The following is a 25,734-nucleotide window of genomic DNA, read 5'->3' as shown; positions in this document are numbered from 1 at the left end:
AGAATCAACAGTTCAGACATGCACACTCTGGGTCTACACCCACATGTCAGCTGGCCTGACTTCATCAACCCTCTGGTTCTGCTGCTCCTGTACTACACACTGGTGGCTCTGCTGCACAAATGGGCCCATATCACAGAGAAGGTCTGTGTATCTCTGTTTACTTCAAGGGGGATTTCGTTCAGACGCAGACGATAGATAATTTATGTGTGAGACACTGGTGCTTCACAGGTTGTTGTATAAAGTATTGCATATGCATAGGCGAATCACTATCCTACTGCTACTGCTATGACATCTGCCACTATATTAATGTTACTGTTGCTCCAGCTAATGCTTCCACTGCTGCAGCTGCTACTGGTACAATGCTGCAACCTCTGCTCCAACTTTAAATGTTGGGTTACCATCAATGTGGCAGGATTTTAAGAGAACATTTCCCATTCTGTGGGTGGGGGTTACTTAGTAAATATTCAACTCTTTTTCCCAGGACACAGTGCCCTCTTTAACCATAAATACTACTACTACTGTGACTACCACTGTTATAAGTTAGACTCTACAACTGCCAGTGGTACCTCTACTACCACTAATTCTACAAAAAAAGTTTCTATGAATACTGTCGCACTCTCCCTTCCAGTGGCTAGTCTTTTTGCATAAACAAATGTTATTTGTAATGCAGAATCACACAGGCTCATTAGCTTCACACAGTATTCATATAGTACTAACTTACAGGAAGAGCTTTTATGCTGTCTGTTTCTCAGGACTCTACTGATGCCGAGCAGTCTGAGAGTCCACTCGAGAGTCCAGAGGCTCCTCCAAGCTTCTCCAGGGTCATCTACATCTCAGGAGATCAGCAGGAGGTAAATCTACAAACATGGACAATTTTCTCTTAAATTATATTGATGGGTCATACAAAAAAGTATTTTGGCATTTGGACAGTCAGTCATTCTAAATGTATGCTCATAATATCTGTAAAATAAATCATGGATAACTTCATAGATGTATGATTGTTTCACTTGTAGCCTACACATCAACATTTCAAAAGGCAACCAAACCAAGATCTTCTCTTTTTTCAGCTTTTGAGCTGCACAGATGATGAAACCTATCTACCTGATGAGGCAAGTAAATTTGTTGAGAAGATTAATCACATTTTTATTAGTCTGATCATAAGGTGAGATATGTGAATAGTGATAATATACTGTAAATTCTGGCCATGGTGTGCACTCTTAAAAAATCCTAATGCTATTCTCACAGTTTTTTGGTATTACTTAAATGAACCTATCTGGCCTAAACTTTCAGTGAAATGCATTCTCTTTCTTCAGCCAATGATCTTAATGACGAGCACTTCCTGGGAAAATGTCCATAGAAATGATCTCGCATCTCTGTTAGAAGGGGAAGGGTATTCAAACTGTTACCCTCAACGACAGTATGAAGGCAAAGACTTGCCGTTACATGGTAATCACACTCAAGTCTCCAAATACATTACCTCAGCAACTATTGTTTTTTGTGTAGTGTCCTGAAACATCAGCAATACATATGTTAAACTCTGTCACATCAGCAGGTATCACAGAACTATATTTGGTTTGTCCACAAACTTTTAATGAGTGTCATCAGTCTAATTTTGTTTGACCTGTTTACTAAAGTCATTTATTTCTAATTTAGTCTTTAAATCTTTTCATCTATCTAACACTAGTGCTAGAGGCAGGAGGTGAGGGAGACGTGGAGGAGAAGAGTGAGAGTGTCCAGAACAGTCTGGCAGGGACCTTGCCTCCACCCTCGGGTCCAAGTGGTCTGGTCATATTTGGTCGGCTGGTGCAAAAACACAGCTATGTCAGCGCTCTTATTATCATGATGGTAAAACAGATTTCTGAAGATTTCTGAGTTTGTGTGGTGAATCTTGTAGCAACCACCAATCTAGTGCAATTATGGAATTTAACAGGAGAAGAGAGAGATGTAGAAAAAAATAGTATGGTGTATGTGCAGCATAGGTTATCTCAGTAATGTTATAAAGTACTGTAAATAAAGGCAGTTAAAATATAAGCAGACATAGCTAAAGCTAAAGATAAATGTTAAGTATAAATAGTAAAACATGAAATCAGAACTTAAAAAAATCTAATTAAAAGCAGCATACTACAGTTAACTGGTAGACTGCTGTGAGATAAATCTGTTCACATTTAAGTTAGTCAATTATTTTTCAGTTTATTGATTACAAAAAGTGCTCCACACTATTCTCCTGACCCCCAAGTAATGTCTTCAATTGGGATCATTAACTAAATGTTAGCCAGCTAAGCTAGCTAGGTTAGCACATAGCATTAGCTGAGCAAAATACTTGTCCCTTCGACATGCTATTTGCTAGTTTATTTGAATAATGATGGTGACCAAACAAATATGCAATAACTTGAGTATATAGGTATATCAGCATTAATGTAAAATTTCTATGTTTAGCATAATGCTAATACTATGGCAGTGATATATGGATAAAGAATGTGGAAACACTGCAGGAGTTACTTGGCTGTAAAGATGCAACCATGTCAAAAGTATTCACTTTTTAGGTGTGGAGTATCACCTACAACAACTGGCTGACTTTCGCCCTGCTGGTGTGGTCCTGTATAATTTGGATGATGCGAGACCGGCGGCGGTACGCTATGATGTCTGCCCCTTTCCTGGCCATCTACGGCACTGTCCTGGTGGTGCTAGGCTTCATGAGCGGGTTGCGTCTGAGCCGGGCCGAGCTGTACCCCGGTCTGCCCCCAGCTGTGATAGTGGACTTCGACCTGAACAGTTATCACCCTGCGCCCTGTGTCCATCTGGGGGCAAAGGTCAGCTAGAGTATAGCACAGTGACTTAAATGAAAAGATTTTTTTTTCTTTTTAATTATAGTGACCTCAGTTAAAGATCTTATCATTTTAAAGGCACTTAATTAAATTTAAACCATTCTTCTACCTAATCAAACAAGAACTTTTCATCACCTTACTCACTGGAATCCGAGAACTACTGTATGTATTGTATGACAGGTTATTTTTGCATCTTATTATTTTGGCAGCCAAGTTCAGAGAAACGTTTTTGCTCTACAGATTCTATTACACAAATTTTAGTCGGATCCCAACTATGTTTACTATTGGAGATTGTACGATGTTTTATTATTGCAAATTGTGAAACAGTGCGTTTGCACTACATATTCTATACTCATGTTATACTGTGTGTGCTGCAGGTCTGCTACAACTTCAGCTTTTGGTTGATGTTTCGTCAGCAGCTGAAGGAGCGACAGGAGGAGAGGAGCAAAAAGGAGGAATCTATAGATAAAGGCAAAGTCATGTCACATAATTTGTTTCAAAATGGGTTTTATAAAGATTGTGTGCACTGTCTTAAGACAGTTGTTTAGTTATTTAGTTTGGGGTAAGACCTAATAAAAATTCTCCTTTCATGTAGCCAGGCTATGACTAAATTCATTTGGATGTAAACACACTCCAGATAGACCTTTCTGAAGAACGTAAATCATGTTAAAGATTTCTTTCTGCTCTCCCTCTCTCTTCCCTACTCTTTTACTGTTCTCCTCCTTGTTCTCTTTATGTCTATAATATTTCTTTTCTCAGGTGAGGAAAATCAGCCATCACCTGTGGTAGCAATGGTGATTTCAGGTGTGAAAGGGATGCTGGTGAAATACTGGATTCTCTTCTGCTGCTCCATGTTCTTTGTGGTCAGCTTCTCTGGAAAGGTATCAATTCACAGACTTCAAAATGTAGTACAGAAGAAGTCTAATGATTTTTATAATTATTAATGTTTGATCACACAGGGCAAAAGTATTTTTTTCACCTGTCACCACTTTTATTTTGTTTTGTCACCATTTTCTCTGTCAGTACGATTAAAAATTACCATGTTTCACTTGTTCAGGTGGTCGTCTACAAGATCCTCTACATTGTCCTCTTCCTCTTCTGTGTTGTCCTCTACCAGGTTAGTGATTTTAGTGATCTGACTGATAACAGGCCAGCCACATGTACACTGTATGGCTTTTGAAATTAAGTAGACTTTAGTTATGAAGCTTCTCCATTGAAGCTGTAAGTTACAGCCTATATCTTGTATAGAGATTTTATTACTCCTTTGTGTGAAAATGGACTTTCTGTATATGCATTCCTTCTCTGAGTATATACATAGTAGAGTAGATGAAAGGTGGAAATTTGATATAGAGATTGCAAGAGTAACTGAGTGGAGAGGAAACCTGGTTTTATAGCTGAGTTGCTGTTGTGTAACACACTAAGCCACTGCAGCTTCATGTTCATCTTATACTGTAATGTATCGACTCCTGTGTTAAATTATCATCAGTGAATCATTTTGCTATTGTTTGTGCAGAAATTGTTTATAATTCTTACCTGCACTTTGGGAACATACGCACAAACACAATATCTACAGCTAATCAATACTATTTTACAGTTAACGTATTGATTATGACTCATAAGCACATTCACAGCCATTTTTGTTGCTGTTTTCCTGGTCTTTCTTCCCCATCTTATGTTTCTGCTGACCTTTTAGAAACATAGTAGGCACTTACAGGAAAGCCTAATGGCTGCGGAGGTAACGCATAACAAAATCACATAATTCGTCTGTTTTGACAACATCAGCAACACCCTGATGTTTTATATACTTGAGTGTGCGATGGGACGACTAAAGACTACACTACGTAATTTAACTACTTCCTTGGGAGATGCAGAACATTCAGGACAAAAAAAGTGTTTTGTCTCATTTCAGTAGGTCAGACTCACGCTGTGTTTTTATTAAATAAGCAGTTATAAAATATAGAAACAAGGAATTTATTTACAATGACCGTAGCAGCAGAGTAAGTTGTTAAAATATCTTGAGGCCAATAATGATGTTAAGATCTGTAGCCTGAGAGAAAAAGTGCTCTGTATTATGTCTGTTTCTTCTCCCCTCAGGTTCATTACAACCTGTGGCGTCGGGTCCTGAAGATGTTCTGGGCGGTGGTGGTTGGTTATTCCATGTTGGTGTTGATAGCTATCTATATGTACCAGTTCAGAAGTGTGTCTGGGCTGTTTCGACAGATCATGGGCATGTCAGAGGATGGGTGAGTCTCTGTGTGGCCTAAGTTTGGAATTGTTACGCTTTGTTTTTTTATGCCTCTGCACCATTGATAGCCATGGACTATCCTTCCGTCCCATTCTTGTGAATGCGATAACTCAGGAACGCCTTGAAGGAATTTTTTTCAAATTTGGCACAAGTGTCCATTTGGGCTCAAGGATGAACTGATTAGACTATGATGGTCAAAGGTCTACGGTCAAGGTCACTGTAACCTCATATTTGTCCAGTTCTTGTGAATGTGATATCTCAGAAACTCCTTTTTTTCACATTTGGCACACACATCCACTTGGATTTAAGGGTGAACTGATTAGACTATGATGGTCAAAGGTCTACGGTCAAGGTCACTGTAACCTCATATTTGTCCAGTTCTTGTGAATGTGATATCTCAGAAACTCCTTTTTTCATATTTGGCACACACATCCACTTGGATTTAAGGGTGAACTGATTAGATTTTGCTGGTGAAAGGTCAGGGTCAGTGACCTGAACCATTCCTGTGAATTTGGCTTGTTAGTGGAGTTATACAACTGTGAAGCAAAAAGTTTTTTTTTAGCTTTTGGAGTCTTTTGGGGCATAATGCAAGAGAATTTTGTTACAACCTTACAGCAGCCCTGTCCTTTTTATCAGTGATTCTCCTCTCTGATTCTCTAGTCTTCGTGACCTGGGTTTGGAACGATACCGCACAGTAGAGCTGTTTGCACGTATTCTGCTTCCTGCTGCGTTCCTTTTGGCTTGTATCCTCCAGCTGCACTACTTCAACTCAGACTTCCTGACTCTCACTGACCTCAACAACGTACCAGTCAGACAGGCTTCCAGGTGAGACGGCAAGAATATGTGCAGAAAAGCGATGCATATCCAGCTCAAAGATGTTGTTACTTGATATAAAAATATCCATCAAAATCACTTTGTTAAAGGTGACTCAAGAAAAAGCACAAAAGCACTACAAAAGAGTACTCTGAGAAACAGATACTTAGTTACATCTGGTCACTATTAAAGGGCCACTGGCAAAATGTAGATAGAAGAATTACTGATTTTGTTTTTGAGATAGTGCAAGTAAATGGATGAAATGTAGTACTTTTTTCAAATAAACCATTACCAATAATGAATGAAATTAGCTTTTTTCTTTTCATAAAAGAAGCGCTTACTGTTTTTTCTGTACATGCTTTATAAGCTCTGACTGTTTGTCTGACCCTCTTTTTTCTCCACCTAGAGAAGAAGAGCTCAGGAATACAGTTAATGTGGTATCTGAGACGTAAGAGATAAATTTATTCCTCCATAAGTGTTTTGTTGCACTCACACTTCAGACGCTTGGACACTGAGTAAAGACCCCTCATAATAGAATGTATCTCACACTATCTAGTAATCACAATCAGTGTTTAAATGTGGAAGAGCTGGCCTGCTTCTTAAAGGAGAAAAATAAATCCAGCTTGGGTCGAGTAAAAATAAGTTTGTTAATATGACTTTTCACAGTTACAGAAATATTAATAATGATTTCTGTAATGTTCACACATCTGTCTTCAATCTTATTCCCAGCATTAAAGAAAACATAGAAAAGTTCCAGAAAAGGTAAGACTCTTGCACAACTTTTGATTCTTACCGTTTACTTCTAATGACTTGATATTTGTGTCTACATATACTTATGCTATGCTTACATGGATTATAATCTATGTGTTTAGAAATACTACGGTGGCATGTTGTATTAATTAAAACTGACAAGTCTGTAGATACGTGTCAACCTGTACTCCTGAACCTGACACTGAACTCCTTCCTACTCAGTCATCATAAGTTTCTCTGATTAAGAGTTTTCCAGTAATTATGTAAAAATGTGAAATACTATCACCATGCAGGCTTGTGAAGGAGCAGATGGGAAATGGGAGAAGTCAGGAGACTCTGGACAGAGTCGGACTTCAAACCTCCTCAGAAAAAGGAGCTGAGGAGCAGGAAGAGGCAACAGGAGAGGGTAACTGCAGTCTCCTTTTGTTGGGACAGTTACTGCTACTGAATTATGCCTTTTCATGCAACAGTTGGTTTTCCATATTCTCCAAGAAACCAGTGTTGCTTTTTTGTTCTGCCAATAATGAATTTCTGGCAGTACTTTGATCATGTGAATTTTGACTCTTTAAATTTCTGGCCATTGAGTCTTTTGCAAGTTTATGTCTGTTTTATATTTGAATGACTCACATGTACGTGTTGGTTTTGTGTTAGCATGTTTAGGACTCTGTTCATTAGTTAATTAGTTATTAGTAGTATGTTATTTATTCCTGCTTCTTTAAAAATGTTTGAGTTATTGACTATTCTTCAGTTATACAGAAATGGAATGTAGACAGTTTTCTTGCCATTAATTGTTGCATGAGCCATGTGAGAGCTATAGCGGTGACGATATTCATTTAATGTCTCATCTTCTGTTCCTTCCCTTTTCTTGGTACTGTCTCTTTAGAAACTGGCCCCAGCAGTCGTGACGACAAGTGGTTTGTGATTGTTGACCGGGTAGGCCAGCTGACAATTAAGGCTCTGTTAGGGCTTGGCAAGCTTCAGGAGCTCAGCTGGAGACTGCTGGAGCTCCACAGCCTCAAATTTGTTTCTTCTGGCATTATTTGGGTGTCGCTGGAAGAGGTGGGAAAACAGAAAAGACAGATTTTTTACTCTCTGATAACTTTGTTGATGTACAGAGTGGAAAGAATCGTTTCAAGTAAAGTGTAGATTTCAGTGTTCACTCAAGTATTTTAGGAAAAAATGCAAGTACATAAACCATCATGATTTATATTTTCACAGGTTTCTCTGATGAACTTGGTTTTCCTGGTTCTGTGGGTGTTTGCGCTCCCATTCCCACGGTTACGACCTTTGGCGTGCACTATCTCTGCTGTGTGGGCTTGTGTCATGGTGGTGTGCAAGATGTTTTACCAGCTCAAAGTCATCGAACCCCTTAATTACTCCTACAACTGCACTGCTGTGAGTATGCACAATGGGATCTCTGACAGCTAGAAAAAACAGTATGAACTTTGTCTTTTGTCATGAGCTCCAGGCATCTTTTGTCATAATTATATATTTGTTGGCAGTGACTCTCACCTTCCTACTTACATTCCTGTCTTTTGTATCTCAGGACCTGGTAACTTCTAATAGCTCAAGTCTTGATGGTGGAGTGGAGCTGAGGGAGACCATGGTGGAGCTGCTCAATAAGTCTATTCTCTACAAAGAGCCTATAGACCCCATCTACTGGGTTGGAGCGCTGCGCAAGAGTGACGGCAGGATCCTTCCTTGTCTCGGGGTACAGTGAAGTACCTGCCAAGTTTGACTGTTCCTGTAAATCATGACCATCACACAAGCTCTAATAGACTCACCTATTCATTTACTGTAGGTATAACCAGCGAAAGTAGGCTCCATGTTATAAAATTTTAATGAGATGCTGAAGATCTCAGACAGAGGACCAAAACCACAAAATTCAGAGATCCAAAGACACAATAAAAATCCAGTTTTAACTCAAGAGGCACATATTGAGTTCATCTGAGAATTTGAGTTGTTTTACACCATACAAACATTTTGTTAAGATTTGTAGGATATTGCAGGAACATACTTTAGGATGTCTCTGGACAGTTGAGAATTTGGGTTATGTCCCAGTTCAGTAGTTTTTTTCTAGAAAATGTGTTCTGTGTTGTAGAACCATCTGACAGTGCTGGGGCTGCTGGTGTTCGAGGCGACTGTCCACCGCCACCAGCTCTACTTCCGTCTCTATAACGACCAGAAACCCCCACCCTTCAGTATAATCTTCCAGGGCATCACAAGGCAGCACCTGGATCTCGGCATCCTGCCCTGCGTCAAGTACTTCATCAACTTCTGCTTTTACAAATTTGGACTAGAGGTACTTTTTAATGACTCAAGTGTTCGTGTGTGTGTATGCGTTCATATCCATCCATGTGTATCTGAACTGTTTAGCATAGCTGACATTAACCTCTGAACATGCATGCCCTTCTCAGATCAGTTTAATCGTGGCAGTCAACGTGATTGGTCAGAGGATGGACTTCTATGCCCTGTTCCATTCCTGTGCCTTATTGGCTGTCCTGTCTCGGCGACGCAGGAAGGCTATTGGGGAAGTGTGGCCCAAATACTGCTGCTTTACAGCCGGGCTTATGGTGCTGCAGTACCTAATCTGCATTGGCATCCCTCCCGCTCTCTGTGCTGGTATGGAATTTTTAATAATATGTGTATTTTTTTGTATAAAATAATACAATTTATTTAAAGTTATGAAAAAAGTGATGCATTTTTAATCTTCCTAAAAGCAACTGAGTTTGAATAAGAAATTGAAAATCCATGGAGACAATCAATAATGAAATGTCAGCAAATATTAATGAAAGCTTTTCACAATTTCTCAAAGGCCAAATAGTTTTTTTTGCCCAAAATCCAAAGATATTCCATTTAAAATTAGATAAAACTGAGAATCCAGATGTCAGTCATGCTGGAGCTAGTGGATTTTTAGAATTTTGGATTGATAATGAACATAATTGATGATAGGTTTTTTGTTGGCTGGCTAATTTATTAGTCAACTAATTGTTTCAGTACTATTTTATACAGTATTAAAGATGCACACCTCATTCTATGCTGTTCTGTTCCACTTTATTTTATATGCTTGTCAGATTACCCCTGGAGGACTGCAGTTCAGCCGCTGACCTCTAATGTCATTAAGTGGTTTTACCTGCCTGACTTTGCCAAGAACCCCAATTCTTCATTCATATTCTGTGAGTCTTTCTTTCCAACCTTTGTTTTTCCTCTTCTCCCCTGACTCTGTAAAACCTAGTTCTTGTCTATAATTCCTCATGTCATATCTGCCATTCCTCTCCCGCTCTCTGCAGATGACCACCTCCTGTTGCTGTGCTCATCTCTACAGTGGCAGGTGTTTGAGGAGGAGAACCGAGCAGCAGTGCGACTGCTGGCCGGAGACAACGTTGAGATCAGTCGCAGTCTGGATCCTTCTTCCTTCAACCAGTTCATACCAGTCAACAACTTTCTTCACTGCAGGTTAGAAATATTAATACTTGCTCTTCCAGTTTATTTATTTTTAATGTTCTCTAAAAGTTTTTTTGTCCCACTTCCATTATGCCTCAGACTTGAAAGACTTGTCTGAATGTCACTTTGAATTTTTCATGGCTATCCATACTATCCGAAATACATGTAATATAATCGATGTTTGATATATTTTGTTCTCTTTCTGAACACAGCTCAAAAGCTGAATTTATAGACTCTGGATAAGAGCAGGGAACTCTGTAATCGAGCTCTTAGTTAATCTCTTCAAACAACTTCCTGCCTGTAGGATAATCTGCAGGTGGAGAATTGGGAGTCCATCACGCTGGTTTGTGGTTGTTTTAGAAGCGGTTGAGTAAGATCATTAATTTATGTGTTGTGAAATTCATGAATGCTGTTCTGGTAAACTGAAACTGCTGGATAAGCACTCATGGACATCTCCCATTTCCATCATGGTTTGCTTATAGCTGTTATTTCACTTCCAGCTGAAGGCCTTTACCATCTCACTGTCAACAGAATTTTTTACTGAAATGAAAATTAACAAAATTTTCCACAGAGAATATTTGACATCAGTCATAGTCTTGGACAAATCGTTGATGTCAAAGAGGCTGTATTATAGTAAGAAAGCTGGTCTTTGAGTTGGACTGTGGATTGTATGGTTTTCATTTCCTTCTCTATAGGTGTCATCAATAAATGGGATATAGTGGTTTGACATACAGTATGTCTTTCTATATAGTGAATGTACAGCAATCTAACAGCCATCATAATTAGTTCCCTAATTGACTGGAAATTAGTCGGTTTGATAATTTGTTATTTATATGTATATTTCATTTATCAAGCAAAAATTACTTTTGCTATTGTTTTCATGTTTATCTTTCTCATTGGTGAAATGTTTTCAGGTGCTACCTTGATATGGTGAAGGTGTTTGTCTTCAGCTATTTTTTCTGGCTGGTGCTCTGCCTCATCTTCATCACTGGCACCACACGGATCAACATCTTCTGTATGGGCTACCTGGTGGCCTGCTTCTACTTCATGTTGTTTGGTGGCAGCGTGCTGATGCAGCCTGTGAGATACATTCTGCGACTGTGGGACTGGCTTATCGGATACACTTGCTTTGTGATCGCCATGAAAAACCTGCTGTCCGTGAGTTGCCACTCACTAAAAGTGCAATGGCGTGTACAAAAAGAAGTGCAACTATTTATTTCGCATTTTCTGCAAGCTCTGTACTGCTAATTATAGCCTCTTTTGCCTTTACTGTGCTTCTTGTGATTAGCTCGGGTCTTGTGGCTACCTGGACAGCCTTTTGAAAAATGGCTGCTGGTTAATTCAAGCCTTCAGTATGTTCTGCACCATCAAAGCATATGACATCCGTAAGTGCCCGTAACAAGAATGCCGTATATGAATTATTGATGTTATAACATTTACACTGAATAATAGTCATAGTGTACGATCAAAATATGTTGTGGGGTTTTATATTACATGAATACTGCCACTGCCATGTAGCTTTCATACATTATGCATTATATGTTTTGACTGTGCTAGTGTCAGATACTTTAAATACATTTTGTTTTACATAGATCTGATTTCTAGACCCAAAAAAGATTACTGAAAACTTTGAATTACCATATAATTTGATACTTTTGAGGACATTCTGTTTACAGAATGATAAAATTAACAAATAATAGATAGATTATATAATAAGCTATTCAAATTTACTGCAAGTTGTATGATTATTGAAATAAGAATCAAAACCCTTAAAAAAAATCTTACACAATAAAAGAAATGCTTGTACCCCACAAACAGTATTATCATGACTGAAAACCAATAGTTTGAAGAGAATGTTGAAAAAAGGGAACAGGGAATTTATTGAGTGTCTGTGTCCCCTAACTGTTTTGCCAGGTTACCTTTATTTATTTTATTCTGTGTGTGTTTCAGCTGAACGTGACGATAAGTGTGAGCTGCCGAAGGATGAGGCTGGCATCGTCTGGGATGCGATCTGTTTCACTGTCCTCCTGGCACAGAGGAGGGTCTTCCTCAGCTACTACTTCCTCTATGTGGTGTCTGACCTCAGGTCTTCTAAGATGTTGGCCTCCAGGTACTCAACCTCCTGTTTCAATCCCAAGTGTACTTGATGACGGTACTAGTACTTTGAAGATACAGTGTGATAGTAGTTGTGCACTGCCTTTATTTTCCCTATTATTAGTACCAAATCACATAGTTGAAACTAGAATCTTAGGCAAGGTTACTTAGATTACTCTCTAATGCAACCTGAGGTTTCTGTGTGTGTTTTTTCCTTGTGGAAAACATGGATACACAACACAGCTCAATTATGATAGACAAAATAACTGTAATAAGATATTGTCTATTCCTTAACAAACTCACAAAGTGCTCTACAAAGTACAAGCCATGAAAATAGTAAAAACACAAGCAGCGATGATAACATAGATAGTGGTAACAATAAGTAAAGTCATGTTCTTTTCCTCTGGCTCTCTCTACATCCCAGGGGCGCTGAGCTGTTTGAGGCCAAGGTGAAGAAGCAGATAGCAGCCAGGCTGGAGATGGAGAAGAAATCTGTGGAGACACTGAAGAAACAGTAAGATACAGACAGTGAAACGGTGATTAAATGAACTGTCCTCTGATGAAAATAATAAACAGTAAGGAATGAGCTTACCTGCCTACCCTCTTCCTATAGGATGGAGAAGATCAAATCTAAGCAAAAGATTCGACCTGCCCAGTCAGACACACCAGGATCTCCTGCTGATCAGGAGCAGGTGACACTGGGTAACACAAGTGAATCTGTTTTTTGTTTCTACTGTTAATTAACAACCGCCCTCACAATTGTTTAGGTACATTCCATGCAATATAATTTAGAAACAAAGTTCTGCAGCAAAAACATATCAGATATAACTGAAGAGTTTGTTTTTATGATGTAAGATCATTTTGTGCTGATGAGAGGAGATTTAGTCCAGTTTTATAATGCATTTTCAGTAACTACTATAATAATATGACCCATGGAGCTCATCAGCTGTTAATACTTAAAGGGGAAGAAAAGCCAAATTCCTGCTTGAACAGCGTGAACTGTGTTTCCCAGGTGATGAGGAGAAGGCAAAGAGAGATGCAGGAAAATGGTGGAAGCCTTGGGTCTCTCAACCTGGAGGTGAGCTGCAACGTCACATAGCATAAATGGTGCTCAACGGCTCAACAATATTCATGGTGATGACACAGTTTTGACACTGCTCTGTTTTATGCAGTGGAAAATGACTGTGGCTATCACCTGTTTGAGAGTGACAATGAAGAAGAAGAGGAGGAAGAAAAGAAAGAGGAGGAGAAACCACCAAAGAAGAAATCTGCTCTCCAGGTAAGAGCCAGAACAGCTCCTGAAACACGAAGTAGCCATTCTTTAAATGTTTTCCATGTGCTAAAGGCTAATAGCTGCCCCTTGAAAAGGGATTTAATGTTTGTTCTGTCTCACTAATTGCCAGTCAAACTGTGTCTTATTGTGTCTCTGATACCCCAGCTGGCCTATAACGCCTGGGTGACCAGCTCTAAAAATGCCCTGAAGGACCTGAAGAAGGAGAGGAAGAAAATGAAGAAAGAAGAGAAAAAGAAAGCAAAAAGAGAGCTGAAAAGACAGCAGAGTGAGAGAGCAGCATTTATGTCACAGAATCTCTGTAATCAGCCTGAGTGTAATCATATCTTTGAATGTAACAGTCAGTCCTGCCACCCACACACCACAAACAGTTTGATGATGATTTTAACATTTATTGACATTTCTAAGACTGAAAGGTCACAGGTTTGATCCCCACAGGAACCAATATGTCCTCCAGTGGCTACTGTATGGACACCAAAATCTCTCACTATTACACATGAGATGAAAACTTTGCTAAATGGCCCAAAACAGCTAAAATAATTGAATTTAATTACACTGTGTTTACTATATTGTTGTTTGTTGAAAGTGTCAATACAAAAAAATCTACAACTTTACTCTCTTACACATGAATGTGCTTGGAAAACACAAAGGTGTTCTGTCTTGTAGATTATAAGACACAGTATCCTATTTGCCAAGGTTTCTGCTCAAAGTGCCCAAAATGGAGAAGCCCATTAGTTAAAACTCTGACTCACCCTGTTCAACAGATTAATATTTTTGATGAATTTCTTGTGAATATGAATATTATGGCAACAGAGGAAAGGCCAGGTCACCAAAAGCATCAGCAAACATTCACAAGGGGCAATGGAAGCCCAGATAGAAATATTTTGGTTCCTTGGTGTGCACCAGACTTTAATGGATAGTTTGTCCTGATTGTGAAGCTTGAGGAGAGGTCCAGAGTTCACCTGAATCCTTAGGAATAGTTCTCTGGGATCATAAATTTGACAGCAATCTGGTGAGGAGTTGTGGCGATATTCTGCTGTTGTTGGATGAACAGACCGGCTGCAAAAATAATTTCACAATAAAGTCTATTTTCCAGGCATTGATAGGATGGACTCTAGTGATGACGAACTGGAAGAAAGCATTGTGGAGGAGGTAGAGGAAGAAAAAGGTAAACACATAACAAACTACACTCTCACAAGTAAACTTCTGAGAGAAAGGTTTATTTTATGACTGGCTGGTTGTCTGATTTGTTATTGCTCTAAGCAAGAGCAGAGAAAACCTTAGTATACCGGCACATTCATACTCAACATTACTCACGTATGTTCTCTTCTTACAGAAAACATCTTGCAGCGCATCATCAGCACCCTGAAGTTCAGCTGGGTGTTTGTTCAGTCTCTTCTAGACGACCTGACAGAGGGCCTGAACTCGTTCTGTAAAGACAGCCGGGACATTTCCAAAGTGCTGCGCTTTGAGCGAGCGTTACTGAACCAGCAGCAAAAGAAGGTATAAAGAAATGAAACTGATCATTATTAATTTAGGAAATGTCTTGTTGAAAGACTTGTTAGTCCTTCACTATCAAACTGATATTTTACATGCTGAATGTTGACACAGAAAAATCCAAACTCAGCAAACATTTTATGTGATTATGACTTGTATGTATTTTAGTAACAAATTCACATCAGTTAAATTATGGAAACTGTGCAACGTATTTGGTGTATGTTATTGGCAAAAGTGTATCATGTACATTTTGTACATATATTTTTAAATAGAGATAACTTTGTCATGCAGTTATAACCTACCTTTGAAGATTTAGAATATTTTTACTGAGAACATACTATGTGCTGTCAGCAGGTTTAAACCAAAAAGGCCATCCTTCAAAAGCTAGTATTGGTTGAGTCCATTCTAGTATTTATCAAGCATGTAGTAAAATATGATCTATTATATGCATATAATATTATATATATTTCTCTTCAGGGCAAAGAGGTGAGCCAGGAGAGTGTAAAGCAGTTTTATGAGAGCCGGATGTCTCGTCAGAACACACTGTCCTCTCAAGACGACCTGGACGACTCCTTGCCTCCTCCCTCCTCGCCGTCCACTGTCCTCTCCTCACACCACGGCTACGCCAAGCTGAAGAGCCAAGCTTCCAGAGTGTCCTGGGGCAGCAGCATTTCCAGGTATGTCACTAGACTCTGAGTCAGTCACACATTTACTTCTCTCATGGTTTCATTCTCTTCCCTGCTTCCACTGTCTTTCTTTCTCTGTGTCAGTACGGTACGTGCATTACAGATAACCTTACTGTGAGTGGTGCAGTTTTGCTTAAGTGGCATTTCACACAGCATATCCACAGTCTACCTCTCTTGTAGAGCCTGTATACTCATGTGCTCGCTCCCTTCTGCTCACCTTCAGCTGTATGACAGATGAGACGGCGCTGGGCTCCCGGCAGCTGACCCAGGAGGAGCTGGATGAGCCTCCCGCTGTGCCTCCTGCTGCTGACCAGCTTAGACGGCGGTTCCTGAAAACAGCCAACATTGACCTGACCTCCTTTGACACTGATGAACTTCCATCAAGGTAAAGGGGAAATCCTTGGTTTGTGCAGAGATTCCAAGACTAAAATGACCAAACCAGAACGTCTGAGTGTTGAATGTTTGAACTGAGTGTCAAGTGAGCTTTGCTTCAAGGATTGTGCATCTTAAATATGTAAATTATACATTCAGTATAAGTAAATATATATACATTCAGATGTAAAATAGTTGCTGTGGTAAACATAGCTTGTAGTATATGTAATATCCTTTAAACATTCCACAAAGACATTGCACAAGAGTTTGGCCATTTATAATATCTTGTTTCATCACTGTAATATTTCTGACCAGAAAAGCGGGCTAAGACTAGGAGACTTCCAACTAAATAACTTAGATCTGATCAGGAAATGATCATTAATAAAGAATGTTTTTTATGTGGGACAGTGCACATTAATCAGACCTGACATTAACAACATCAGTGTAAATGTGCCAGGGTTAGCTCAGCAGCTAATTTGCACCCAGAGTCCCATCCATCCACCAGTCCATCGCAGGGCTGACACACAACCATTCACACCTACAGGCAATTAACTCCACTAGGTTGTGAATGAAGGGTGTTTACTTATAATGTTGTATTTTTATAGTATAGTTCTGGAACTTTCATTCAACTTAAGTATCTGCATACTTCCTCCACCACAGTGAAGAGGCCATCTGCTTGTGCTGCACTTAGTTAGAGGATTTGTTAATACTCTTTTCTTGGCTCAAGCAGCTTAATTCTGGCAAATGTTTGTTGTTGTTGTTTTTAATAGAAACATGCCTTCTCTTGCCTTGACTAGATGCTTAAAATGTCCAAAGAATGTCAGTTTAATATTGCAGATTTTCTTCTGGGTATAGTTGTGTTGTGCAAACATCCTTGATTCTTGAAGTTACAATATCTCTGACATGAAGCTTTTCTCAAAAGCCATGAAGATGCCACCCCTCCAACAGAAGTCCATGAACCAAAGGAGAGTGATGAGGGGGGGGAGGAAATGGAGGGTGACAGAAAAACTGACCAAGAATGCAAAGTGACAGAGGAAGAAGAGAAGGTGGAACAAGAAGAAGAGAATGATGAGGTCAAGAGAGAAAATCCCGATGAGGAACAACAGCAGAAAGATGACAATGAATACGCTGAGTATCCAGAATGCAGCTTACCGGGTTTCAGGGAGAGTGATGAAGAGAAAAGTCTTGACCTCCCAGAGTCATCAGCCAGGCCTCTAAGTCAGGAAACAAGGAACCTCACTGCCAGCGAGCTCCTACTCAACAAGTCAGTAAACGCAAGGACTGTTTTTCTTGAGCAAAAAATATGAGCAACTTTTATTTTTTGCAAGAGAGAGAGACAAGCTGTTGATGTCCATCTCTTCTTCTTTCTTTCCCTCTTTGTCTATTCTTCCATTCTCTTCCTCTAGTATGTTTGAAAATGATGAGATCTCAGAGTCCATCAAGTTTTTTACAACTTTGCCGAGGCCACTGAAACTACTGTTTGCCCTCTATAACACCATGGTGTCCAAGTCAGAGATGCTGTGCTACTTTGTCATCATCCTTAACCACATCGTGTCAGCTTCACTCCTCTCCCTCATCCTGCCAATTCTCATCTTCCTCTGGGCCATGATGTCTGTGCCCCGACCAACCAAACGCTTCTGGATGACCGCTATAATCTACACAGAGGTAGGTTGTTGCAACAGCGTGTATTATGTTACAGTACATGCAAGTTTAAGGGTTTTTGAACCAAAATTTGTTCCCTCGCATCAGTTCCGCCACCTGCAGTGCAGTATGTTTTCTCAGTAACATTGTTTCAAATAACTGAAACCAGTGTTTACTTCAGCAAAAAGCAGATCATCATCATCAATCTTTATTTTCACAGGGAAACCCAGTTGAGATTGAGCTCTTATTCACAATGGTGCCCTGGTTAAAAACAATCACATTGTCATAACTAAATGACCAAAAAAAACAAAACAAACTAATCCACAACCCAGAACTCTTTATCTCTCTCCTGTGTTTTACCCAGCTAAATGTTGTAGTGAAGTATTTTTCCCAGTTTGGTTTTTTCCCCTGGACCACCTCTACCTACCGAGGCATCAACGCAGAGCGGCCTTTTGCCCTCCCCAACATGGTTGGGGTAGAGAAGAAAGACGGCTATGTCCTTTTTGACCTCATTCAGCTGCTCGCTCTATTCTTCCATCGGTCAATCCTCAAGGTAACTATGAAAAGTGACCATTAATATTCATCTCCTCATTCAAATCTACCACTGTATGTCTTCTAAGGGACCACCAACAATGTTGCCAAAACTCTGTGTTCCTGACTGTACAGTGTCACGGGCTGTGGGACAACAAGGAGGTTGAGATGCCTGATTTCTTCAAGAAGCTGAAGAAGAAAGTGGACAAGAAGAAGATGACAGGTGGTGATAAAGTGGGCAGCAAGGAGAAACCTTCACGCCGGTTGAAGTTCCTCCCTCTCCACGCCTCGACCACCTCCATATTTTGTAGAAGGAAAACAGAAGACTCTGCAGGATGTGGGGGTGAATATTGAGATGTTTTTATCCATGTGTAGTGTGGATGAATCCACTGTGAGAATTCTGCTTCTTTGCTCTTTTCTGTTCTCTTTTGTTCTTCTTTTTCTGATTGTTGTCTGACATCAGTCACTATACTATACTGTACATAACATGTCTCCATTTCATGTTTCATTTTATTCCTGGAGAGGTGAAGCTCAAGAAGCAGCACAGCAAGAAGAAAAAACAGCAGCGAAACAAGCCTCCACTGACCAGGAAGCAGAGGATCCGACAGCAGATCAAAGAGAGGATGTTCCAGGCCAAAGCTGCCATCATAGAAGTGTATGTTGTCATATATGATATGATATGATATCTGTGAGCTGCAGAATGCTGTATCTGTGCTTTTTTTCTACAGCTCCCTTCATATCTACTTGCCTATAAGGCAGTTTTTCTATGACATCATTCATCCAGACTACAGCCCTGTGTGTGATGTCTACGCTCTCATGTTTCTCATCGATGTAGTCAACTTCATAATCACCATATATGGATATTGGGCTTTTGGGGTAAGAGCCTGTGTTCCTTATCAAACCAAGAATATACCTCCAAATTAATGTTATTAAACAATATCTGTTCACACTTAAAATGCATGTTACATGCAATATAAAATGTCTGTTGGATCTTTTTCTCTCTGTAGAAATACTCTGCAGCAGCCGACATCACAGAGTCCCTGTCAGAGGATCAGGTTCCAGAGGCCTTCCTGGTCATGCTGCTCATCCAGTTTGGTACCATGATAGTGGACCGGGCCCTCTACCTGAAGAAGTCACTGCTGGGAAAGTGTGTTTTCCAGGTGGTGCTGGTGTTCGGCATTCACTTCTGGCTGTTCTTCATCCTCCCTTGGGTCACTGAGAGGTCAGGCTTCACCAGTTAAATTGATCTCTCCTCATTTGTTCAATGAACTTTTTAATTAATTTATGTAAACCGAAATGAAAATTTTTGTTCATTCATTTACTTTGTTCACACCTTGAGACTAAAGTGGCACTGGGTGTGCAATGTCACTACAAACAAACAATCAAACAAATTTAAATGGTACTGTTTAAAGTATGAATGCATTTAGAGTAAATTGTGCTCTGCTGGGCCATTACATAAATTATAAAACAACAGGATTATCTTCACGTTTGGTCATAGTACAATTTTAAAGATGTATTTTGGTTTATCTTCCAGTAATGGCTTTATAAAAACTCATGTGACAAAAATAAAAAGGTTAGACAATGTTTTCCTATAAGATCATAAATAAAGAAGAGAGTGCACAGTACAGAGCATACATTTACTGTATGTAAACACACATTGAGTGTGTTTGACTTCATCTTCATAACAACTCCATATCTTCACTTTCATTTCAGAATATAAAACAAAGCAATGCCTTTTTGGAAATATATTAACTTCACTACACATACCTCAACTTCATGAATATTCTAACCCTGTTTTAAGTCTGGCATGCCTGTTTTTTGTGGTAATTGAATTTCTGAGTCCTAAATCATAGAGAGGGGAGGGAATGCACATCAGAAATTATAAATATGATTCTGATTTGCAGACACTGACAAGATATTTTCATTAATATCTCCTTCTCTGATTGTGTCTGTTTTGCTCCACAGGAGGTTCAACAGGAACCCTGTCGCTCAGATCTGGTACTTTGTAAAGTGTATCTACTTCGGCCTGTCTGCCTACCAGATCAAATGTGGCTACCCAAACCGCATCCTGGGGAACTTCCTCACAAAGCACTACAATTACCTGAACCTTTTCCTCTTCCAAGGGTATGAAAATGGTCACTGGCTTCAATTAACGCAAATATCTCCATCAACAGCATACAGTGATTGTAACCTCACTGTATGAAACACATTTCTATGCTGTACACAGAAAGAGTTTCGGATTTATTTTCTGTTTGGTATTTAATGTTAAAAACAGCTTCATTGCATATTTTATTATTTCTTTATTATTTTTGTCTCCTCTTTTAGATTTCGTTTGGTTCCCTTCCTGACGGAGCTGAGGGCAGTGATGGACTGGGTTTGGACCGACACCACTCTGTCGCTGTCCAATTGGATTTGTGTGGAAGACATCTATGCTAACATATTTATCCTGAAATGCTGGAGGGAGTCTGAGAAAGTAAGTGAAACTATGCATAGTACTGCTTACTGCATTTCATCATTAAGTATTGCCCCCAGTAATTACAGTACCACACACTGAAACTGACCTATAGGTAATATTAAAGGCGCATCTACTGTATCGCTGATGCAGAGGCTTATTAAATAAAAATATTCTGGTTACAGTTTCTGAAATATGAGATTTTGGTATGTGACCATTTGTCAAAATAAGTAATTTGAAGACATTGCTCTTATTTGTAAAGGGCATTTGTCATTATTTTTCTTTTCATTCTTCCAGAAATTCCCACACCCTCCAGGGCAGAAGAAGAAGAAGGTGGTGAAATATGGGATGGGAGGATTTCTCATCTTTGCTCTCATCAGCATCATCTGGTTCCCACTTCTCTTCATGTCACTGGTCCAGTCAGCAGCTGGAGTGACCAATCAGCCAGTGGAAGTCTCCATCCAGCTCAGCATCGCAGGATACGAGGTCAAGATGTATACATGTTCTTTAAACTATGTGCTAGCTTTCTGTTGCTTTGTGTGTGTCTTGTGGATAAGTCAGCAATATCATCATTTAATATAATGATGATATTGTCCCGCTCCACCCCCTTCTTCTAAGAGTCTACAGTCAGGCTAATGGTTTTATGAGTGGGAAGGTAGGCACCGTGGTGCTTTGAGCTAAACGCTAACAGCATCATCACTATAGCTGAGCTGCTAATGTTTAGCAGGCATAATGTTTCCCATTTTCACCATATAAAACTTAACACTAAACACTAAGTACACCTGAGGCTGATGGGAATGTGTAGGTCCTTGATCATAAATCAAAGTATTAGACAAACTGAGATTTTGACCTGACAGTGGTGTTAAAGGACAAGTTAGGGGATCATCAAACTTCATCATCTGGTGGCCATGAATGAAAATTTCATGATAGTTTATTCAGTCTAGACCTAAGTGGCGAACCTGCAGTACCGTCATGGTTCACTACAGTGGTTACAAGTTATGCCTTTGCAATTGTCCATCTCTAATGTAGATGTATGTTTTACTCTCCAGTGGGTCTGTCTGTGTTTTTACAGCCTCTGTTCACCATGAATGCCCAGGAGCAGAACTTGGTTCAGTACACAGAAGCTGGATTCAACCGACTCACCAAAATCTATGCTACCCATCCAGTAAGATGATGCACTGTATTTTATTGTGAACACCAAGCTGAGACCAAATACAAAACCATGCACAATAAGGGCAAGGACTGTACTTAATATAAGTGTATAATCTACCAGCTATCACACTACAGTATAACCTGTCTTAATCTTAACAACTTGCTCTGGCCATGAGGGGAAACAATTCTTATTCTGTTCATGCTAAATACTGTACACTACATCATGTTGAGTCTCAAATGTACGGTAGCGTATTACTGCCATTTGAGAAAAAATTACTTACCCTGTATCTCATTACAAGGAGGACGTTTTCTTGATAACAGGAGAGAAGTATCTCAGGGCTGGGGGCTGATTTTCAGAAACTATTTAAAATCGAACCAAATTTGAGATCCAAGAGTCAAAGATAACTCTCAATAAGATCTATAATCTATAATTAGGATACATGTACGAACCAGAAGTCACTACTTACTAAGACATTAAGGAATTTAAGCCAGTTTGTTTTATAATTGATTCAGGGGAGGGCACTGCCAGACAGAGGCTGCTGAGCTGAGGAGAGCTGAGGAGGTGGGCTCCAGCCAGTCAATGAATCCATAGTCTAATACTGTAGGCATGCAAAATAATGCATGAATTAGGGTTGCACTTGTTTACCGGTTTCAGGGTATATCATGGTTTGAAAATTGATGGTTATCATATCATGCACATTTGCTTATTACCAGTATTGAAAAAAAAGAACGATACTAATAGTAACTGTGTAATACCGTATACCATAATACCATGAAACATAATATCTGAGACTGTTATTATATTATGAAGATCTCTTACAGTTGCAACCCTAGCATAAATGCAGCTCATGAGCCGTGATAAATAAAAACTGTCTACACAATTCCTGATCAATCATGTCACAGCATTATTGACAACAGGTAAAGTCAGTCTGTGCTTCTGACACTCAGGCTGTGGGCGTTAGGGAGTGGAAATGATATGATCCACTGTAGGATGTGTGATAGCATTATAGATGCATCTTCTGGCCATATACTGTATGTGAAACTATATTTCAGTTAGTGGTTGAAGTTCCAAAGAATATGTAAAATCTTCCACCCAACGGTCATTTTTTCAAAGACCCTTTTTTCTGTCACAAGAAAATCAAAATAATTTAACATCTCATTATAACAAATAGCGGCAGCAATACATTGCTGTTTAAGTGTCTCTTGTTGTGATTGTGATTTTATTCATTAAGATATCTGTGGAAATTTAATCCTCTCTCTCTCTCTCTCTCTCTCTCCCTCTCTCCTAGTCTGCTATGCAGTTTATAATGAACTACTTTGTTGAAGACATTGTTGTTGCTAAGATCAAGAGTGATGCCAGCCTGCTGTGGAGCATTAGCCCGGCCAGTCGACAGGCTATGATAGAGGAGCTCAGTAACTCCTCTCACATATACATGACCTTACGCTGGACACTGCTCAGGTCAGTGCGTGTGGTTCATGATGCAGTGCAGATCCCTAGAACAGGATCAGTGGACTTGCATATGGTTTTTAGGGTGCCTATGTGTAAATTCATGTGCTCTTGGATGCTACGTACATATATTGGTTTGAATTACATTTCCAGGCATTCACATGTGCCGATAAATGTGTTTCTCTAAAATGTTAAGTGCTTAGATCCATTTTCATACTTTGTTTACAAGTGGTTTTTTCCCACTTATTATTCTGCTTTGTATTTTTGATCAGTTTGTTTTCATCAATCTGTTATTTTATGTATCAAAGAAAGGAAAACCAATTTCCTCATATTAAATCATTTAGACACAGGCTTCAGATTAATAGTCAATATGTGAATGGATATAACAGCTGTACACGGAGCCTACATGAAATGTAATGTTCCTGTTTGTACTGCAAGACTCTACATTTGGTGTGATTTGAGTTTAGTTTGTTTTTAATATTTACTGCCACAGAATCTTTTCACTTTGTTAAACATGTTATGAAGCTGTTTGTAAACTACATTTTAAAACAATTTGACTGCTCTTTGCACAGAAGTACAAAGCTGATAAAGACATACCAAACACATACAATACTTAATGCTGCTCTCCTGCCCTCCTCAGGAATGCGTCCATATCACAGAATGCAGTGACGGTGGGAGAACACACTGTTAAGTTTGAGGATAAGGACTTGAGAGAGGGGATCATCTACATGCTCAAAGGCAACAGCAGCAAACCTGTGTGAGTCTCATTTCACACACAAACAGCTGTTGTTGTTTTTTTACTAATATTTGTTCTGTAGGTGGGGCAGCACGGTGGCACAGTGGTTAGCGCTGTTCCAGGTTCGGGCCCCACCTGGGACCTTTCTGTGTGGAGTTTGCATGTTCTCCCTGTGCTTGCATGGGTTCTCTCCGGGTACTCCGGCTTCCTCCCACAGTCCAAAGACATGCAGCTTAGGTTGATTGGTGTCTCTAAATTGCCCATAGGAGTGCATGTGCGTGTGTGTGGTTGTTTGTCTATGTGTTAGCCCTGCGATGGATTGGCGACCTGTCCAGGGTGTACCCCGCCTTCGCCCGATTGCTGGCCGGGATTGGCTCCGGCCCCTCCCCCGTGACCCCGCTCAGGGATTAAGCGGTAGAAAATGAATGAATGGATGAATGTTCTGTAGGTGATAAAAAAATTAAGATAAACTCACATCTAAAAAAATGTATTATAATGACCCCATTTAAGTTATACTGTATGTTATTAAGTATTTCTCAGTGCTTTTACAACCCAGACATTCATATTGCTTATTTTCAAATATATTTTCTCCATTTTGAGCTAAAAACATGTTAAACTGCGTTATTCTGTCCCGTAGGATGATTCACTCTCTGCTGCCAAAGTTCATCAGGGGTAATAAAGGACCAGAGTCCAAAATGGCAACCAGGATGCTAGTAGGTTAGTTACAATTTACTGTATGTCTATATTACAGATATACTTTCAGAAATTATAATAGCAATATGTGCTTCAGTTTGGGATTTTTTACATTCTTTGTTGGGTTTATCAATGAGGGCTGGACTCTAGAGACAATCAGCTGATCAAAGTGATCAGTCCTGTATATGTACATGTAACTCCTGCAGTTTACAGTACATTAAGCCTGGCTGTGTTCTCTCAGACCTGTCAGACCTGTCAGTCCGCCCAGAACTCCAGGCGCTGGCGTTCTTCAGGCCCATGTCAGTCAAACTTCAGCAGGTTGACAGGACATCAGAGAAAGAGGCAGACCAGTGGTGGGTGGTGGAGGAGTGCCCCCCGGTTCTCACCTCCTCTGAGCACCAGTGTCGCAACATAGAGATAGTGGTGTTCAGTGATAAAGTCAGCCCCTCCAGTCTGGGCTTTCTGGCTGGACATGGGTAGGTAACGCAACAACTTTGAAATGAATTCTGTCCATAAATGTTATAATTGTGGAGTTTACCTCTTTAAATAGATATCATTTTAATAATTTTACTTTGAGAGGAAATTATTCTCATTACATTGTTCACAGCCAGGTCTGTAGATTGTCAGTCATCATGTTTTCTCACCTTTTCAAAAGTGTTTTTGGCTCTTTTAGGATTTCAAACTAGTCACTTGGAGTGGAGTAATATACAGTTCATACCGAATCTTCAAACATCGGCAATTCACAGGAAATATACTTTATTATGATTGATTTGATAACATTGTAATCTAGCTTAAAATTAAAGCACTGTTGTCAACATTAATGTCACTGCAAACAATAGTAATCTCTTTACTCTTTAAGCGAGAGCAGACGTCTTTACTGCTCCTCTTGTCTGTTCTACGATTTTTCACATCTTCTACATTTTCAAGTCTTTGAACAAATTCTACAACTATTAAAATGCCTCCAAGAGGGAAAAGAGCTAATAAATCAGAAGCGAATGAGGATGTTGAAGCAGAAGAGGATTATATTTCAGCGGCGCAAGTAACAGAGATGTTGAGTCAGCAGAA

The 25,734-nt window shown here is 39.6% G+C and overlaps 2 protein-coding genes across 2 annotated transcripts in view; both read left to right on the top strand.

The window, feature by feature from the left end:
* Window positions 1-1,325: 1,325 nt before the first annotated feature.
* Window positions 1,326-2,819, top strand: LOC109969116 (piezo-type mechanosensitive ion channel component 2-like). Its single transcript, XM_020615796.1, has 3 exons — window positions 1,326-1,446; window positions 1,685-1,845; window positions 2,544-2,819. Exons 1-3 carry the CDS (start codon window positions 1,326-1,328, stop codon window positions 2,817-2,819), a joined length of 558 nt encoding a protein of 185 aa, XP_020471452.1.
* Window positions 2,820-3,595: 776 nt separating this feature from the next.
* Window positions 3,596-25,734, top strand: part of LOC109968517 (piezo-type mechanosensitive ion channel component 2) — a 26,930-nt gene continuing 4,791 nt past the window's right edge. Inside the window, exons 1-41 of the mRNA XM_020614841.1 lie at window positions 3,596-3,706; window positions 3,883-3,942; window positions 4,920-5,068; window positions 5,731-5,895; window positions 6,290-6,331; window positions 6,613-6,645; window positions 6,927-7,039; window positions 7,517-7,692; window positions 7,852-8,028; window positions 8,180-8,344; window positions 8,735-8,935; window positions 9,051-9,255; window positions 9,708-9,809; window positions 9,924-10,089; window positions 10,992-11,235; window positions 11,366-11,462; window positions 12,028-12,187; window positions 12,596-12,685; window positions 12,785-12,873; window positions 13,184-13,249; window positions 13,344-13,450; window positions 13,610-13,730; window positions 14,559-14,630; window positions 14,799-14,965; window positions 15,437-15,636; window positions 15,869-16,030; window positions 16,940-17,281; window positions 17,424-17,682; window positions 18,023-18,211; window positions 18,325-18,532; window positions 18,712-18,844; window positions 18,918-19,065; window positions 19,197-19,411; window positions 20,155-20,313; window positions 20,515-20,662; window positions 20,939-21,127; window positions 21,714-21,806; window positions 23,083-23,252; window positions 23,881-23,997; window positions 24,614-24,693; window positions 24,911-25,145. Coding sequence (XP_020470497.1) covers window positions 3,617-3,706; window positions 3,883-3,942; window positions 4,920-5,068; window positions 5,731-5,895; window positions 6,290-6,331; window positions 6,613-6,645; window positions 6,927-7,039; window positions 7,517-7,692; window positions 7,852-8,028; window positions 8,180-8,344; window positions 8,735-8,935; window positions 9,051-9,255; window positions 9,708-9,809; window positions 9,924-10,089; window positions 10,992-11,235; window positions 11,366-11,462; window positions 12,028-12,187; window positions 12,596-12,685; window positions 12,785-12,873; window positions 13,184-13,249; window positions 13,344-13,450; window positions 13,610-13,730; window positions 14,559-14,630; window positions 14,799-14,965; window positions 15,437-15,636; window positions 15,869-16,030; window positions 16,940-17,281; window positions 17,424-17,682; window positions 18,023-18,211; window positions 18,325-18,532; window positions 18,712-18,844; window positions 18,918-19,065; window positions 19,197-19,411; window positions 20,155-20,313; window positions 20,515-20,662; window positions 20,939-21,127; window positions 21,714-21,806; window positions 23,083-23,252; window positions 23,881-23,997; window positions 24,614-24,693; window positions 24,911-25,145 — 6,104 coding nt within the window. The 5' untranslated portion in view covers window positions 3,596-3,616. The remainder of the gene's footprint in view (window positions 3,707-3,882; window positions 3,943-4,919; window positions 5,069-5,730; window positions 5,896-6,289; window positions 6,332-6,612; window positions 6,646-6,926; window positions 7,040-7,516; window positions 7,693-7,851; window positions 8,029-8,179; window positions 8,345-8,734; window positions 8,936-9,050; window positions 9,256-9,707; window positions 9,810-9,923; window positions 10,090-10,991; window positions 11,236-11,365; window positions 11,463-12,027; window positions 12,188-12,595; window positions 12,686-12,784; window positions 12,874-13,183; window positions 13,250-13,343; window positions 13,451-13,609; window positions 13,731-14,558; window positions 14,631-14,798; window positions 14,966-15,436; window positions 15,637-15,868; window positions 16,031-16,939; window positions 17,282-17,423; window positions 17,683-18,022; window positions 18,212-18,324; window positions 18,533-18,711; window positions 18,845-18,917; window positions 19,066-19,196; window positions 19,412-20,154; window positions 20,314-20,514; window positions 20,663-20,938; window positions 21,128-21,713; window positions 21,807-23,082; window positions 23,253-23,880; window positions 23,998-24,613; window positions 24,694-24,910; window positions 25,146-25,734) is intronic.

The sequence above is a fragment of the Monopterus albus genome, unplaced genomic scaffold (genome assembly GCF_001952655.1).
Source record: "Monopterus albus unplaced genomic scaffold, M_albus_1.0 scaffold6.1, whole genome shotgun sequence".
Taxonomy (NCBI): Eukaryota; Metazoa; Chordata; class Actinopteri; order Synbranchiformes; family Synbranchidae; genus Monopterus; species Monopterus albus.
This window is presented reverse-complemented; position numbering and strand designations above follow the sequence as displayed.

Coding starts and splice junctions, on each gene's coding strand:
- LOC109969116 (XM_020615796.1), top strand. CDS start 1,326: ATGACGAGCACTTCCTGGGAAAATGTCCATAGAAATGATCTCGCATCT. Junction 1,447..1,684: donor CAAAGACTTGCCGTTACATG/GTAATCACACTC, acceptor ATCTAACACTAG/TGCTAGAGGCAGGAGGTGAG. Junction 1,846..2,543: donor GCGCTCTTATTATCATGATG/GTAAAACAGATT, acceptor TTCACTTTTTAG/GTGTGGAGTATCACCTACAA.